The sequence below is a fragment of the Phyllostomus hastatus genome, unplaced genomic scaffold (assembly GCF_019186645.2).
Source record: "Phyllostomus hastatus isolate PE091 unplaced genomic scaffold, TTU_PhHast_1.1 phas_scaffold_387, whole genome shotgun sequence".
In the NCBI taxonomy this organism is placed as follows: Eukaryota; Metazoa; Chordata; class Mammalia; order Chiroptera; family Phyllostomidae; genus Phyllostomus; species Phyllostomus hastatus.
This window is the reverse complement of record NW_025334027.1, coordinates 2,477,047-2,493,818: the sequence shown is the minus strand read 5'-3', so window position 1 is coordinate 2,493,818 and position 16,772 is coordinate 2,477,047. Positions and strand designations below refer to the sequence as shown.

Here is a 16,772-nt window from a genome sequence, read left to right as displayed (position 1 = left end):
TTGAGTCTCCTCTCCGGGGGTAACCCTGAGATCTGCCCGGCTGCTGCTGCTGAGGAGACACAGGGGGATGCTGTCATCGTCATCTGTGGGCTGAGGGCCTTCAGGGCTTTTGGGGGCATTTGTAGCATCAGTTGGAAAGGCTGTCAGAGTTGTGCAAATTGTGTCAGATTATCTTGCTTTTTAATTTTTAGAAGAATGTGTCTCGCTCTGACATCTTGAAGAGCAGGCAGAATACGAAGTTGTGCTCAGTGGATTAAGTTTCATGTTCCTTCGCCCTCCGGGAGGAAGAGACAAGTGATAGAACAGGGAAAGGAGGGGGCGTTGGCTCTATCGCACATCGGCCTTGCGCAAGGGGCTGCAGCCTCTGCTCCGGGCAGCTGGTGCCAGGGGAGATAGGATAATGCGATTATTCTCAATTAGATAAATAAAGAATAATTAGATGTCATAAATCAAGCAATCATTGGATATTGTCATGGGAAAAATATGTAGCTAGAATTAATTAGTTTTCAAATAAAGCATTTATTTTAATTGCTTGGAATGATGGAGCCCTTAATTGCCGATGCATCATTTTGGCCTGAGCATTTTGGTTGTTGTAACGTGACGGGTTTATTCCCTGCACTTCTGGGGAAACAATGGAGGAGAACTTGATTTCATCACTGCAGAGTAAGCCTTGTGCTGGTGAAGTTCTGGAAATTTCTCTCGGGCCCCAAGCAGGGGGCAAGTGCAGGCTGGGTTTTAGCTGGCACTGCAGGTATATGTGTGTGTGTGTGTGTGTGCGCGCGTGCGCGCACACCTGTGTGTGCCCATAAGTATGTGTGTGCATATGTGTATATGGAGGACCCACAAAAAAACTAGAATTATCTTCTGGAGGGTGGGCCCCTTGTAGTACAGGCTTCCCTGCTAGGTGAGTGTCCTAGGAGCCCATCTGTATCAGTGCACCAGCTGGAATTGTTGTGAGAGGCTGCATTCAGCTTCAGTGAAGTTTTTTTGAAGACTCTTTTAGCACATTTGCCTATTTCATGATGGGTGATTTATGAGCACACCTGTCTACACCACACTGAGTGTGGACACACACTCAGCAGGTTTTTACCCAAACAGCATGACCCCAGTGCCCCACGTTCCCTATTCACTCGATCTCACTCCAGCGACTTTTTGTTTGTTTCCGTAGTTGAAGAAAGTCCTCAAAGGGAAATGTTTTGTTAATGTGGAAGAGGTGAAACAAAAAAACAGCAGAAGCACTAAAAGGCATAAAAATTAACAAGTTAAAAAACTGTTTTGAGCAGTAGGAAAAAGGTCTCAATAGGTGTATTGCGTGAGATGGAGATACTTTGAAGGTGACTGAAGTTTAAACATGAGAATAAGCACACATTTTTTATAAATAAATTCCAGGGTGTTCTGGGTGCCCCCTTGTATGTATGTGTGTGTGCGTGTGCATGAGTGGGAACATAGTGGGTGTGCGCATGTCAGCACTGCACAGTGGGATCCCTGCAAAGGTGGCCTGTTGGACTCTGTGGCTTGGACTAAGTGGAGGGGTGATCGCCCATCCTGAACTGGGGCTTTCACCTGGGTTGAGGTGCTTTAGCAGGGCCTGCATTCTTGGGTTTTTCTGAGTCTGGGGCCCAGTACCCCTGTGCCTGTCACCACCCAGCTGCCCTCCAGGGGCTGGCAGAGCAGAGGCAGGCAGAGATTCTGTGGGCTCAACTTCTGCCTCTCTAAACGTGTCCACCAAGCCAGCCGGCCCAGGGGTGGCCACTGCAGGGGTTGCGGCCCTGGACTGACGGGCATCTCTAGGTGGCTTACTTGTCCCACCAGAGACCATATCATGAAGCAGTGTGGGGTTGGAGCCCTCTGCTCCCCACTGGAGGCTGTTCTTGTGTTTGGGAAGAATCTGTTGGCCTTTAGCCAAAGGCGGGAAAGTTTGAGAGAGAGGAAGAGAGAGAAGCAGAGACTTGGCTATTTGTGAAGCATGTTCCTAGGGACCCCTTCCTTCTCTTTAAGACCCCATGACAGAGGCATGATCTAGTGGTAGAGTGGCCAGTAAGGGCGACTGTCCACCCTGGAGTCAGAGGCTGGGGCCACCCCTTCCTGGCCTTGGCCCTGGAGTATCGTTCTCAGTCGTTAGGATCTAGGGCCCAGCTCTGCTTCCACTTGCCTCATGGTGGCCAGACCTCAGTTGGGTGCTGGCAGTGACCTCCTGAGGGTCTCTGTGGCCGGATCCTCCCCGCCCCCTTGCACAGGCTCTGGTGATCTCCAGGCTTTGGTTGCTGCTCTCCCTCTGCTCTCAGGTGACCTAGAGCCTCGTGGGGTCCCCAGCTGCTTCAACAGTGGCATTTCTTAAGTGTTTTAAACCTTTTGCTCTAGTCAAACTGCTCCTGGCTCTCTTCTGAAGACAGACTAGAAGGAAAGGGCCTGGATGCTTTTGAGGATGGGAGGTGCAGGGCTTGCTGGTTGAGGGCACAGCTGACGTGGGTCCTGGACTATCGCCCACACCCCTGCTGCCTCTGCTGCCCATGCATGTGCGCAGCCTTGGCCTGCAGCCCCTCCTGCATGGGCCTCCGTCCTAGGCCCAGAACCCTCTCGACCCCTGGCATCATCCACCTGGCCAAGGCTCCCTGCTGGAGGAACCCTTCCTGTCTTATCTACTCTGGGTCCTCTGGTGGCTATGGCTGACATTGTGGTTGGGTAAACAGCTCCTCCCTGCTCTGGGTACAGGCTGGAGGTGGATGGGTTGGGAGCTGTCCCAGAGTCCAGCATCCTCAGCCCAGCCTGGACCTGCGGGCAGACAGGTGTGCCCCCTGACTGTCGGAGCAGGCCACTTCTGGTTCTGCTCCCTCCCAACGCGCACACACACCTGCTGAGAACAGCCACCCCTGCACTGTTGAGTCCCTTGCTGCCTGTGAGACTGAGGTGGCATGAAAGGACACAGGCCTCCGGGGACTCTGCAGGATTGGGTGGTTAGGGGAGGCTTGGTGGGGACACTAGGTGTAGTCTCCTTTGGTGTGGATGAGCCCCAGCAGGCCTTAAACACAGGACCAGTGATAAGAGGAAGGGTCTCTCACCTGCGATAGCACCCCTCCTGGGTAGCAGCAGGGCGATTCAGTCCCCCGCCCCCCCACACACACTGCTGTGCCAGCCCCTCTGCCCCTCTGACAGTAGCAGGCTCTGGAACATGCCAGACCTGAGCCTAGGGCAGCTCACTGGACTGTCCTGTCCCCAACAGTAGAGGGTGCTGCCTCCTTGAAGGGTGGCAGTGACAATTAGCCATTGTAGGTGTTCAGGCTCAAGACCCAGCGGGCAGCATTTGCAGCACTTGTGAGGAAGAGGGTCTGCTCCATCTTCTGGTCCTGCTCACCCCTCTGGCCCCCCGGGACTTCCCACACTCTGAGTTCACTGGGAGGGTTAGATGGGGTACGCTTCCTGAGGGAGGAGGAGTTGGAGTGAGGCCTTACCTGAAGATAGGACCCAGCCAGGCCCAGAGTCAGAGCGACCTCTGCCCAGCCTGGACAAGGAGGACTGCTCCAGTGGCCAGGGGGAGCCAGGGAGCCAGATGGTGCAGCTGGTGGCTGGACTGGAATTCCTAGAGGCCATTGGAGGGCTCTGTGCCAGGCAGGTGTGTTCCCGGGATGACACACGCTGGAACGAGGGTGGTCCCACTGGGTGCAGAGGCTGATAGGCAGATGGAAGAAGGGGTGGGCAGTGTCCAGGGAGGCCTCCTGCTGCTTTTCTGAGGGCAGACAGGTGGGTCAGTCACTCGCATACCTCTCTTGGTCCACAGGTGACTGCACCCTTACCCAGCATGGCGGCCCGGCCGTCCCCGCCGCCAGACCCGCAGTTTGTCCTCCGAGGAACCCAGTCCGCAGTGCAAGCGCTGCATTTCCATGAAGGCGCCCAAGGGCAGGGGCACCCGCTCCTCATCTCAGGGTGAGTAGCTGCTGGGGACCCACCCCCAGGGCCAGCCCAGGGTGAAGTTTGAGGTGCTAGCAATGAGCTCAGTGCTTATTTGGGGGTCCTACTGAGGGGCTCAGGCTGCCTGTTGCCCAGACACTTTTACAGCCCACTTGACATGCTGTCCCCTGGGGCCTCACCCCCTTGAGGATGCAGGGACACACGCCCATACTGTTATAGGTGCCACCCAGGGTGCACTGTCAGTGGCAGCCCTCCTCCCTCTGCTGAAGGGCAGGCCCTACCTGAGGGGGCCTCGGAGGCTCCTGTGGGCCCCTTGGAAGAGGAGCATGTGCCCCTTTTAACCTTAGTTGGTATTTAGAACTCGCGCCTGAGCTAAAATCTCAAGCAGCTAGAACACCTGGTCCACCAGCGGTGTGGCCTCCAGACCGGCCCTGTGGAGTGTGCCGGGCATGTCCACCCTCCGCCGACGCTTCCTCCTGACCCTGCTCCCACACTTGCCTGAACAGGTCCCTGAGCGGGTTGGTGCACATCTGGAGCCTGCAGACACGGAGGGCGCTAACCACCCTGGATGGGCACGGGGGTCAGTGTGTGATCTGGCTGCAGACACTGCCCCAGGGGCCCCAGCTCCTCAGGTAGGTCTCAGTGGCAGTTCCAAAGGAGCCATGCGTGGCCCTCATGGGGGCCAGGTTGAGGCCCTCGTGGGCTCCCCCAGCCACTTGGGCTGCCCCTCCCCCAAGAGCAGAACAGGGTGTGACCTCTGCTCTCAGCCCATCCTAAGACAGTGCGTATGGGGTGTGCCGAGTGCTGTTCTGGCTAGTGCCCCTGACAGAGGGCCTTATGAACGTGTAGGACAGCTCTGTGGCCTGAGCAGAGCCTGCCTGGCCTGCTACAGCTCCCCAGTGGTGGGAGCCGGGGTCCCGAAGCTGAACCTGAGCTTCTCAGAGGAGCCTCAGCTTCCCTCCCACAGGCCCCGGGCTCTGGTGTCACAGCACCACTCTGCCAGATAACCTTCTCCCTCGCCACAAAGCCACCTTCCTTTAAGGTGATGAAGACTGGGCACTGGGCAGCACACAGAGCCCGAGCCTAAAGCTCGCCAGGCTGGTCAGGGAGACGCTCCACACACCTCCAGTGGCACTGGGACCATCGCATAGCTGCCCACATCTACAGCCCTCAGGGCTGGCCAGCCAGGGGTCAGCAGGAAATGGCAGGAGCAAGGGCGTTTGCCGAGGCTGTGGTGGGCCCAACCTGTGAGTGTCACAAGGCGCTGTGAGGTGCTGAGGGCTGGGCAGCAGAGTGATTCTGTTTCCGCACTGCTGCTTTCGCCTTGTGGAGGTGACAGGCCAGGGACTCCAGACAGGAATGGGCCAGGAGGCGACAGGAAGGGGCAAGTGGGTGAGAGAGCAAGTTGGGAGGGGCTTCCCTGCTTCCCATGGTGAGAGAGAGGACAGGACAGGGCTGTGTGTGCAGAGCTGTGTCTGCTGTATGTGCACACCAGCAGAGTGTGCAGGGAGTCGGACGCCTACCTAGCTGCTAGAGCTGACTCTCGTTTTGGGTCATGCTGATGTCTGCCACCATTGGGGGATGGCTGCCCCAGCTCAGGGATCTGCCAAATCGCAGTGCCATTCTCCTAAATGCTCTGTGCCCCACCACTGCAGGACTGGCCTGCTCTCCTGCGCTGGACTTGGAGCCTGGACATCTGTCTGTGCACCGTGGAGCCAGTGCCCAGAGCAAAAAGCCTGCTGGGACTCCACTGGCCTGCAAAGCACTTCTATGCCAGACTCATGTTGCTCCTGCCAACCTGAAGGTGACTCGAAAGTGACTGAGAGACCAGAGGCGTTCTGGAAGGTTGTGGCCCTAGACACATGTGTGTGTACAGCCCTCACATGGCCTTGTCTCCTGGGCCAGGCAGCCCAGATGCCCCCCACCCACATGTGGTGCACAGGGCCCTCACAGTGTCGGTCTGTCCCTGATAATACAACAGCTATCTTGTCTGAATGCCCCACTAAGCCACTTGTACTGGGAGCTGCCATTTATAAATGTTCTGCAGAATTTTCAGCTCAGGTGTACGCCCTTCAGGGCCTCCTATTCTTACAGGGCCCAGGCATCTTGGGCTGTCATCTGGGAGCCCATGGCTGTGAGTGCTTGGTGCCTGACACCCTACTCTGAGGCTTCACTCCACAGAAATCTGAGCCAGTGCGGTGCAGGGTGGCAAGCTCCTGGTGAGGAGATGTTAGATGCATTCTTCCTTCCAGTCGGGGTGGCACTGTGGTGGCCCCACTCCAGGCAGGGGACCTGTAGGTGAGGAGGTCTCCAATGCAGACTGTGCAGGTGCTTGGAATGCGCAGGTGCATTTACGTTGCACTAGAGGCCACGCGCCCAGCTGTGTTTGGAAGCCAAGTCTCCGAAGTGGCTCTTGAGGGAGGAAGGTGAGCTTTCATGTCAGAGGCTGGAGGACAAAAAGTGAGAAGCGAGGGGCCCGGCCTTCGCCAGGCTGTATACAGGGCTTCAGAAAGTCCAGGGGCAGCTCCACAGACACCCCCAGCACCATCCACAGACTCGAGGACGCACCTGTGCTTGCGACAGCCACCTGGGTGGGTATGTCTCCAGCTTATTTTATTGTGAGGTGTAACGTACTCACAGAAAAGTGCACAGAACAAGTTTGCAGACTGCTGTAGTATCACAGAGTGGACACCTGTGTCACCACTCCCAGCAGGAAGCAGAGCTCCGCCAGCCTGCTGTCTGCCCTGCTCCCAGAGGCAACCTCTCATGCCTTGCTCATCTGTACCATCTGAATGTTCCTCTCCAAAAGGTAGAGACTCATTTTGTCTGTGTGTTTTTTTCCCTTAACTCAAAAAAAGTAGAGCCATACAGAACAGCTTCCAGTGCATCTGACTTTTTCTCTCAGCCCTGTCTTTGTGAGACCCACTGAGGGGCATGTGGCTGCAGGGCCCTATGCAGGCTTTTCCTGTGTGTGTTCTACGGATGTGTATACCCAGATGGCCTATATTCTGTTGTCGGTGGAGATCTGAGTTGTCCACTTGGGCCTGCTGTGGATAAGGTGGGAGAAGGCTCTCGGCTAGGCCTCCTGGTGCCAGGCACACAAGTGTCTGCGAGGTGGACCCCGTACCCATGGGTGGGATGTCCTGTGTGCACATGCTGGGCCATTCAGGAGCTCCAGGCTGCACTCATTCAAGTGCAGTAAGCACCCCCACCCCCCATCCCCCACTGCCACCTGGGGCCAAGGAGCTTCTGGGTGTGGCTCTCCCCGAGTGAGGATCATCTGGGGTGATGGGCATCAGGCCAGGAGAGAATGTGCACAGCGTTAGCAATTAGGGGATGAGTGACGGAGGTGTGGGAGGTCACCCTACTGTCCTCACAACCGTTCTGTGGGTTCAAAACATTCCAAATAAAAAGTGACTTAAAAATAGGCCAGCCCTTTGCTTACGGCATGACTGCCATCTTGACCGTGAGTCAGACACCTCCGGTGTGAATGTGTCTCTCTTGCATTAGGCTCTGGTCCGTCCTATGTCGAGGATACTGCCACACCTGTCTTCCCCCAAAGGCCAGCAGGCACAGTGTCATTCTTAGTCCAAATGTTCAGGCATTTTAACATCAGCGTGGTGGGTTGTCCAAAATGGAGTTGACATGTGGATGGGACTGAGCTGCTGTGGGTCTCCTGGGGAAAGCAGTGCTCTATGCCGCAGCAAGTCCTGGTGGCCGGGGCGTCTCCTGTGACAGGGCAGGTCTGTCACAACACTGGTGGTGGCACCGGCAATGAGATGCTGGGCCTTGTGCAGGCTCTCTCATCCCCACAATATCCTTTCCTCCTCTGGGACCCACCAAATGGTCATGGCTCCCTAGGCCCCTGTGGTCTGGGCTCGCTTCTCTTCCCCTTGTCTTTCCTGACTTCGCCCCTTGGGACGAGCGACTGGTCAGCAGTTTTGTAGAATGCCCGTCATGTTGGGTTTGCCTCGTGGTTTCAGGATTAGGTGGGTCAATGCCCTTTCAGGGGGGGACCTGCAGAGGCCAAGGAGTCTCATCCCACCATCTTGGGGTCTGTGACGTCCGCAGGAGTCACCTCTGGTGAGGGTCACCTTGGTCACCTGGTCAGGGTGTGTCTGCAGGTGTCCTGCCTTCAGGGACATTTCCCTCTGCTTACTGGCCTCCTTGGAGATGAGTCCCTGTGTTCACCAAGGACCTTCCTCAAGGGACAGGGAGGTGAGGATTAAGGCGGGTCGAAGACTGTGTGGTTGCGTCCAAGCCTCCGCAGCAAGTGGTGAGCATCTGGGAGACACTCTGAAGCAATACCCATGCCCTGTTTCTCCTCAGGTTGTGCCCACTGATCCTAGCTAGCGTCCATCAGCGGGTTCTGCCCCACAGTCAGCACTGGGGCATTCTCATGGGGGCTCGGTGCATCCCGTACCCCTACTTTTGGTTGCGTTTTACTTTAACTAGGATTCTGTAAGGTAGGTTTATCTCCTCTTCATGTGTTTATGTGTTGCCCAATGAGTCTGGACCCATGGAGATTTAGTGTATTCTTCAGTTATGATTCCACACCGCAGTTACTTCTTTTATTGCTCAGATTGTTCCAGCCTTGGCACCTGGGTCCTCTGGGCATGCCCCCATCCTTCATTTTATTTTAGAAGTATTTCTTACTTTCTGGCCACAAGATGCTCAGCACTCCTCTTGGCCTCCTCCCCAACCTGCAACACTCCAGCCATCTCTGCTGAAACCTGGCTCCTCTTTTTAGAGAAAGGGGAAGAGAGCAGACCAGGGTGCAAGGCACACTCATCGCCGCTGGGGTGTCGCTGCTTCCAGGTCCTCTCAGGCGCAGCCCGTGTGCACCTGAATGTCTGTCCACCTGAACAGGATTTGGGATAAACATGCATTTATACCGGCATCTCTGATTTGAATCCAAAACTATGGGTCCATCTCGCCTCCCCTGGGCCTCTTGGCGCCTGCTTTTCTGTGATGGGAGAAACCCAGCCCCCACTCCCCACCACTTACGTACTTCTCTGTCCAGCCCCGCTGTGTACAGAAAGAGGTTTCAGAATCGCCAGCCCACAGCCCTGTGGGAAACAGGTGGACCAGCTGCAGTCCTGTGTTTCTATTCAGTTGTTTTGCCTTTAACCTTGTAGCAGGTATTGAGCCGACACACTTGTCCCAGGTACCTCAGGTCAGACTCTGTCCGCCCTCCCGCTGCATGCAGTGAGCCCTGCATTTGTCACGGCCTGCAGTTCACCCTGGGACCCTGGCTTCCTGGTTATTGTTTTTGACATGTACGCAGTGAAGCTTGCTCTTCATGGCATAGATCTGTGGGCTTGATGGTGCTGACAGTCATGTCTGGGCCACCCGGGGCCACACAGAGCAGGCCGCACCCTGCAGAGAACAACTGTGCCACACCTCCGTGGGCAGTGCCCTGTCATCCTCCGTCCTGACCTCTTCTGCAAGGTCACACCACTGGAGTCATGTAGTGTGTGGCCTTTTGCCTCTGGCTCCCTTCACTTGGCAAGATGCACCCAAGATTCGGGCAGGTTGTTGCACATGGCCCAGTCTGTTGCTCTGCTGCTGAGTGGAATTGTATGGTGCAGACCCACCTCAGTTCCTCATCCCGCCTCCTGCTGAAGAGCCCTTTCCAGCTTGGGCCGTTATGCACAGGACTGCCGTGAGCGTTTGCGTGCAGGCTTCTGTGCGAGTGCAGTTTTTAAGCTCACTTGGGAGAATACCCGAGGGTGGGGTTGCCAGGTGGTCAAAATTAAGTCACGGGGGGGGGGAGTGGGGAGGGCACTTCCTTTGGCTGCATGAGGAGTGGCAGGAAAACCACATCAGGCCTCCGTCTGTGGCGCTTCCCTGGGATGCCCACCAGTGTGCTGGGTGTTGGGCATCACAGGCACAGATGCACACGTGAACGCCAGGGCTGAGAAGCTCGTCCCTGGCTGCTGTGCCCCAGCCCCGTGATCTGGCGTAAGCAGCAGCCTCTCTGGAAAGTGTCCCCTGCCCCTCAGGTTGGCGACAGCATGCGGACGTTTGGCCAGGTGGGATGTGCGGTCTGCTCACCAGGGTGGCTCACGGCCTGTCTCTCTGCTTGGTTTTGCAGTCAGGGCCGGGACCTGAGGCTGTGCCTGTGGGACCTGGCGGAGGGCAGGAACACTGTCGTGGACTCCATGGGTCTGGAGAGCATGGGCTTCTGCAAGGGCTCCCTCCTGGCCAGGGGCCCACAGCGCTGGACACTGGCAGTGCCCGGGAGAGGCAGTGATGAGGTGAGCACCAGCCCCCATTCTCGAGTCCCTGGAGGCTCAGTTTCCCCTACATGGGCACACCCGTTGTCAGCACCTGGTCTTGGGAACATTGGGCTGGCCCCAGGTTCCCGGGGAGCCGTGAGGCAGGTCTGGGTCTGCTGGATTGCAGCTCTGAGGACCTGGGGATGGGCACTCGCCCCCGGTCACCTGTGAGATGTCCCTGGTTGTGAGAGGGGTGACTGGTGTCTGTGTGGCAGGACCAGGCACCCAACTCAGTGCAAGTGGACGAGTGTCAAGGCCAAGGCCATCAGGAGTACTGGGGGAGAGGCTGCCCAGACAGATCCTCGGAGGGCTCAGGAGCAGGCCTGTGTACCGGCAGGCACCCAGCAGGCCAGCAGGAGGTGGTGGAAGACAGACCAAAGCCCTGGTAAAGCTGAAGTGAGCCTGGGAGCCAGGACAGTAGGGGAGGGCAGTCCTTTGGGGAGCAGAATGGGGCCCTGGTGTGAGAGGGCATGTGCAGGACTAGGACCTGGGGGGTAAGGGCTGGCACCCGGGTGGCGACTGCAGTGCAGAGGGACACAGGTAAGCAGGGGGGAGTGTCAGAGGATGGGGCTGGAGGGTGAGGTGGGTGTGATGGAACCTTGGAGGTGGCTGTCAGATGGCGCTCATGCCAGAGTGGGCAGCAGTAGTTGGGGGCGGGAGGCTAGTCAGACTGCGCAGTGGTGTCCACAACCCAGGGACTGAAGAGGCAGAGTCCCCCAAGGGAAGCAGTGCCCCACATGGGGGCAGATATCAGGAAGCTGGGTAGAGTAGGAGGTGCAGCTGGAGGCACCAGCTCCTGGAGGAGCTGAAGGGAAATGGGAGAAGAAATGCCCGTGAGAAGTGATTGGATGGCCTGGAGTCCCGCTGCAGGTGGGGGTGGGATGGTGGAGAGGCAATGGGAGCCCTCTGTCTACCACCCACTCCCATCTTCTCCTGGGGTCCCCCGCTGGCGAGGAGAGCCTGCTCGGCAGGCGGCGCTGGGCAGGCACCTGAGGCCTGTACACACGGGGCGGTTTGGCCTCCGCCCAGGAAGGGCCGTTTGTCTTAAAGCACACTCAGCTCATAAATAATGAGATAGGAACAGGCATTTATTTGTTCATGATTGCATTTAAATCACCAATTAGGAGCTACATACACTTCTCTTGCCAATTTGCCAAAACCCTGTTAAAAGCTTTATTACTGTGAAAAGAGAGGTGTGCTTCCCCCAGGAGGGCAGGGGCTGGGCAGCCTGGCCTCCCTCCTGGGCTGCACACGCCGAGACCGGCCCATGGGCCGAGCCAGCTCCCCCACCGAGGCCGGGCACTGGGTGCTGTCTTCCACCTCAGCCTCCCCGGGACTTCTGGCCATTCCCGTCCCTCCTCCTGCCCTCGCCCTCCAGCCCCACCCTCCTCTCCCAGGCCTAGTCCCGAAGACCACTCATCCCTCTGCTCACAGCTGATTTTAACCAACCTCCTGGCCCCCAGCTCTGGCAGCGTCCTTGTTTTTCAGGAGCAGCCAGTCCAGGGACCTTGCACATCCTGGGAAAATAGTTATTTTCCATGTTCCCACCTGGCATCTGCCCAGACAGGGCCCTGGAAAAGCATCGCTGTCCTGTGCCCAGGCAGTGCCAGGGGAGGACGTGCCCCCACCCCACTTTGCTGTCTGGAGGGCCATGCTTGCTCAAACCAAACATTTCCCCTTCTGGAGACAGAAGTCACAGTTGAGTGCCAGATGGAAAGCTCACCAGTGACTGGAAGCTCCGAGCACAGGCCACTGGGCCTGCTCCAGTCCTTGGGCCGAGGCTCCTTGGTCCCCTTGCCCCTCACTCCCTCCCACGGCCCTACCTCAGGCCTCGGGGCTGTCCTCCTTCCCCCTCAGCCCCTCTCCTCCCGACCGGAGCAGATTTGCTGGATAACTCACCCCCACCGCATCCCCTCCTTCTTGGGTCCCTCCTCACTGCCGCCAGAGGGTCTTCCTGAGCCCGAAGGTCAGGACAGGCCATCCCTCACTGACCTGTGGGCCTGTGCCAGGCCACCCGAGGGGCAGACCCTTGCAGACTCTGTCCAGCAACATCCCTCTCCTGTGGCTTCCTCTTCCCCCTCCAGCCACTCAGCATCTTGAAACCAGCCTGTCCTCCTGATACGGTGATAAAAGGAACAGATCTCATTTTAAGAAATTGGAATAATTCAAGAAACAGAACAGTACACGGAGTAGGAAGTCGAGTGTCCTGCCTCCACAGTGTGGTCTGTGTCTTTCCAGACGACCCCTCACAGCGTGGCCGCAGACAGCTCACTCAGACTCTGTGAAGCAGCCACGGGGGGCCGTCACTCAGCCACAGCCTGCTGCGTTGCTCTTGTATGGGGTTGGGGTGCGCGAGGCGTGGGGACTGAGGAGAACATCTCTCTCTCAGGTGAGCCACCATGGCCGGGTGCTGGCCTGCCTCCGTTGTCGGCTGCGGTTCCCGGGGGATGAGCCTGTCCTGAGCTAGTTCACTCACCACAGAGAACAGAAGGGTTCCAAGAGCCCTCTCCTTCCTCTGCAGTTTTCTTTTTACTTCTGGGTCACACCTGTTGCCACTGTGTCTTGGTTGTCACCATCGTCTTTCTTATCTTTCTTTTCATTTTGCTTCTTGAGCAACTTTGCTATTTCAGGGGTCCTTTTTCTGGCAGCCTTTTATTTCATGACAGTAGCAATGGCTCATGTCACTTCTGTCCTTTTCTGTCTCCTTTGTGGGCAGGGAGGGTCAACTCACCCTGGGTAGATGCTGTTGACAGGGAGACTGTGCTTGTGTGTGTGCATGTGTGAGTGATTTGTATTTGTGGGCACGTGTGTATGTGCACACGTGTGCGCACCGGCAGGGGCCCCAGGACTCACCCTTCCTAGCAGTCCCGGTGCTAGGTCGCTCTGCCAGCCTCTGGTGAAAGCCCTGCCCGGAGCACGCCCCAGCTCCAGCCTGTAGGCATGCCACCCAAGCATGGAGGCAGGCTTGGGGCCTGTTGCAGGGCCTCGAAGCTGACAGGACCAGACCACAACACTGCTGTTCCACCCTGCCACAGCTGCCCTAGACACAGCTCCCAGCACACGTGTGGCAGAACTGGAACTCAAACTTGGGCCTTTACCCTGGGACTCAGGCCTGTTGTTCTGCGTGCGTCAGGGAGAGCAGCTCGGCCACACTTGCACAACTCAAGCTCGCCTCCAGTTCTCCACACTGGGGGTTCTGTGTTCTGGGTATCAGGCAGTAGGCCAGCTGTCCCCTCAATGTCCTCGACTCCTCTGGAACGTAGACCTCTCGTCTGCAAACCAGAGGATGCCTCTGTGTCAGTGAGGGGTGGTGTGCAGCTCCACAGTGGCCCCTTGTTGCTGCTATGACAGTGGAGGTACGTGCAGCATGAGGAGCCAAGGGCCAGCCAAACCCTCTCCCACCTCCACATGGAGCATCGGGCCTGGGTCTCATGGGAGCCCCTCTCCTCTTCCAGGCCCTGCAGGAGCTGCATCCTGTCCCTCCTGGGCAGATAAGGGAGCTGAGGCATGAGGGATGCAGATGGCTGGGAGCCCAGTTCCAGTCTGTGGGGCTTCAGCTCCTAAGCCTGTCCCTTGTGGCCTCGGCTGTCCCCTGCTGATGCTGGGGACAGAGCCTGGCCCAACTCAGTGGACAGGCCCAAATGTGAGCTGGCTGTGCAGGACAGTGAGGCACACCCACCAGCCCAGTTCAGGTGACACAAAATACAGCCTCGGCACCCAGGGTGGAGGAACAGGGTACTGGGTGCCACCAGGCTCCAAACAGAGTTTCCCATGGCGCATGCCATGGTTATTTCCTAGATGGGGTGGTGGGTGCCCAAGTGGTCCCTGTAAAAGTCTTTGCACCCTTTGCTATGCCTGAGAGTGCAGAGTCGTTCCCATGTAAAACAGACAGCAGGAACGGGAAACAAGCAGAGGTCAGGAGAGTGGGCGAGATGAGGCAGTGCTCAGTGAGCCAGGCCTCCTGCTCAGCAAGGAGGTAAAATTGGGAGAGGCCAGAGGCAGCCGCTGGGCGGGAATGCTACTCAGAGGGATGTGCTGGTCACTCAGGAGTGACGCCATGCACATTGTTTCGCAAGGCTGGTAGCACTGGAGCCCATGAGCCTGTGCGGCCTAATTAGGAGGCCGGGCTCCCAGGTTCCTACCAGGAGCAGACAGAAACTCGCAGCAGTCTTGGCTAATCACCTTAAAATTCTCTTGTTTGTATAGAACAGACTCAACTTGGCGCCGGCCCAAATCAACTTGTTTTCTTACTGTCAGATTCAGATTCTGGAGATGCCATCCAAGACATCAGTGTGTACCCTGAAGCCAGAGGCAGATGCCAAGCCAGGCATGCCCATGTGCCTGGAGCTGTGGCAGGTAAGGCCCAGTGCACGTCAGCCACGCCCTGTTGGCCACGCCCGCCAGGCCCTGAATCATGCCCCACTCAGGGTTTGGTTTATCCTGGAACCAGCAGGACAATTAGCCCCTTGGGAGAAGGTGTGCTCGCTGACTCCACAGTGGCCCGTCACTGGCCGCCCCTGCTACCCTCACGCTGCTTGGAAGGATGCTCCTGCAAACTGCCCCAGGGCAAGCGTCACTTGTGCCATCCTCCGAAGGTGGGGCTGGGGGTAGGGGGGGCACCCCCTGCAGTGCAGTGAGGAGGGACAGCTGGGTCAGCTGAGACAGCCCCTCCCAGGAAGGGGCTCTGCTCCTTTCTGCACACTGGTCCATGGCCCTGCACAGGGCTGGGAGGGAAGTACCGACTAACCCCACAAGCCTACACGGCTGGGTGTGCTTAGGATTCTCATTTTTGTGACTTTTTTTGCCTCAGAGAGGCAGGAGTGGGCTTAATATGCTGACTTTCCCCACAACCACACTTGGTGGCTGTTCTTTCTGATTACTGAGGGTCAGGAGGCTTCCCCTGGGGCTGGTAGCAGAAGCTGGGAGGCCAGGGGGTGAGGGGGACAGTCTCAGTCCCCAATTCCAGAGGGATGGGTTTCTTTCTGCTCCTGAAGCCTGGAGAGGATCGTCCTGGGCCTGCCCACCTCCACCAGAGGCCCTGGCTCCCCTGGAGGCCGAACCCCAGCACACCAGAGGTCAACATTGGCCCAAAGTGTACACGCGCACACCCACTCTATGGGTCTCTCGCATTTGGCTCGGCAGAGAAATGGCCTGGTGTGCTCACTTAGAAAGAGTCCTGGGCAGCTTCTTGGCCATGGCAGACCCAGGGTTAGCAAGTCACTAACCAGTGCCCATCTCAGGAGTGCTGCCCATGGGCCGTTTTCTCAGCACTGTCCAGTTGACCCGCACCTTCTGAGGGTCACCCTGTGCTGGTCCAGAATCAGGCGCCAGTGATCCCTGCTTTGTGCCTCAGTGTTCATTTGCACTCTCCGTACGAGTTAGACCAGATGGACTCGGGCCATCTGGAGGTGTGCACGTGACCAGCAGGGTTCATGGGGACAGGCATCCCAGAGACCCAGTCCCCAGCCTTCTGCTGTCTAAGGACCAGAGAGATTCCCCGGCTTTTCCAATGGTTGTTTCCTCCTGTAGTTCCTTCCCTGATAACTTTCCACTTGGCATGGGGGATCTCTGTGTTGCCGCTGCCACAGTCCCTCCAAAGAGCCCCTGGGGGTGGGGAGGTGAGGCTCCCAGGGTCACCTGGATGACTGAGCTCCCGGCGCCAGCAGGTTTGCGGTGGAGCTTGGTGGGAAATACCCCCGAGGCCCTGACGCTGCTGCTGGTGTGGCGCTTGCGCCCAGGGGCAGGATGTCGGGGACTGCATCCGCTCAGACTCCACTCCCTGGAAGCGGTGTCATTGCGTAATCATGTAAAAATTCCTGCAGAAAAATGTGTAGAAACGGGATGTACAAACTTGTTAAGGTAATTAATATAGTTGACAGAGGACAAATCACGTTTTTGTTGGCTGATACGTATCCAACACGAAAGAAAAGTCTGTGTTAATCTTAAATGTCCCTTTTTTCCCTCCAAACCTGGAGATCCAGGTTACAGTTTATTAGTCTGAGTGTGGCAGAATGTCCTGAAATGGTGTTTTTTTCTGAAGCTTTCAGAGACATTCTCGTTTCTGCCCTCGGGGAGGCGGACCTGCATTGTCATGATGATTATCTCACAGAATGTCAGGACCACCAGAATCCAGCCTCGTGTGGAGTCATTTACTCCCATTTCAGAGCTGGGGCCCTGCCTGAGCTGGGGGTTCCCCTCAGCACCTCGAGGTGCTTCAGGCAGGACCTGCCTGCTGGGGTCCCTCTAGGCTGGCCCAACCACACATACAGGAGGGGTCACCGGGCAAATTCTCATAGTAACTTAAGGTCCTCACCCCATGGAGGTCAGTGTGCACTGTGGGTGTGGCCACCAAAGGCCTGTGGCCATAGGAGCACTGTCATACCTGCAGCCTGTCATTGGGGTGAGGGGCCACAGGGACCCCACATGCTAGGAAAGAAGCTGGAGAGGTGTGCAGTGCAGGTGGGGGTTGCAGGCCGGAGCTCAGCATCTGGGCCCCCGGGCAGCCACTGGGTGAGCCCCTGCAGGCCAGTCTGGCTCCTGTAATGCCTCAGCCGGCAGGTCGGTAGTGAGCAGCCCCTGAACTAG

General features: G+C 57.4%; 1 protein-coding gene across 2 annotated transcripts in view; it reads left to right on the top strand.

Moving 5' to 3' along the window:
• Positions 1–16,772, top strand: part of GNB1L (G protein subunit beta 1 like) — a 59,589-nt gene that overhangs the window by 25,108 nt on the left and 17,709 nt on the right. Inside the window, exons 3-6 of one of the 2 annotated variants that reach the window (XM_045819919.1) lie at positions 3,776–3,921; positions 4,413–4,538; positions 10,004–10,166; positions 14,394–14,543. In XM_045819919.1, the coding sequence (XP_045675875.1) occupies positions 3,797–3,921; positions 4,413–4,538; positions 10,004–10,166; positions 14,394–14,543 (564 nt within the window). In that variant the 5' untranslated portion in view covers positions 3,776–3,796. The remainder of the gene's footprint in view (positions 1–3,775; positions 3,922–4,412; positions 4,539–10,003; positions 10,167–14,393; positions 14,544–16,772) is intronic. The other variant, XM_045819920.1, reaches the window with a different exon arrangement.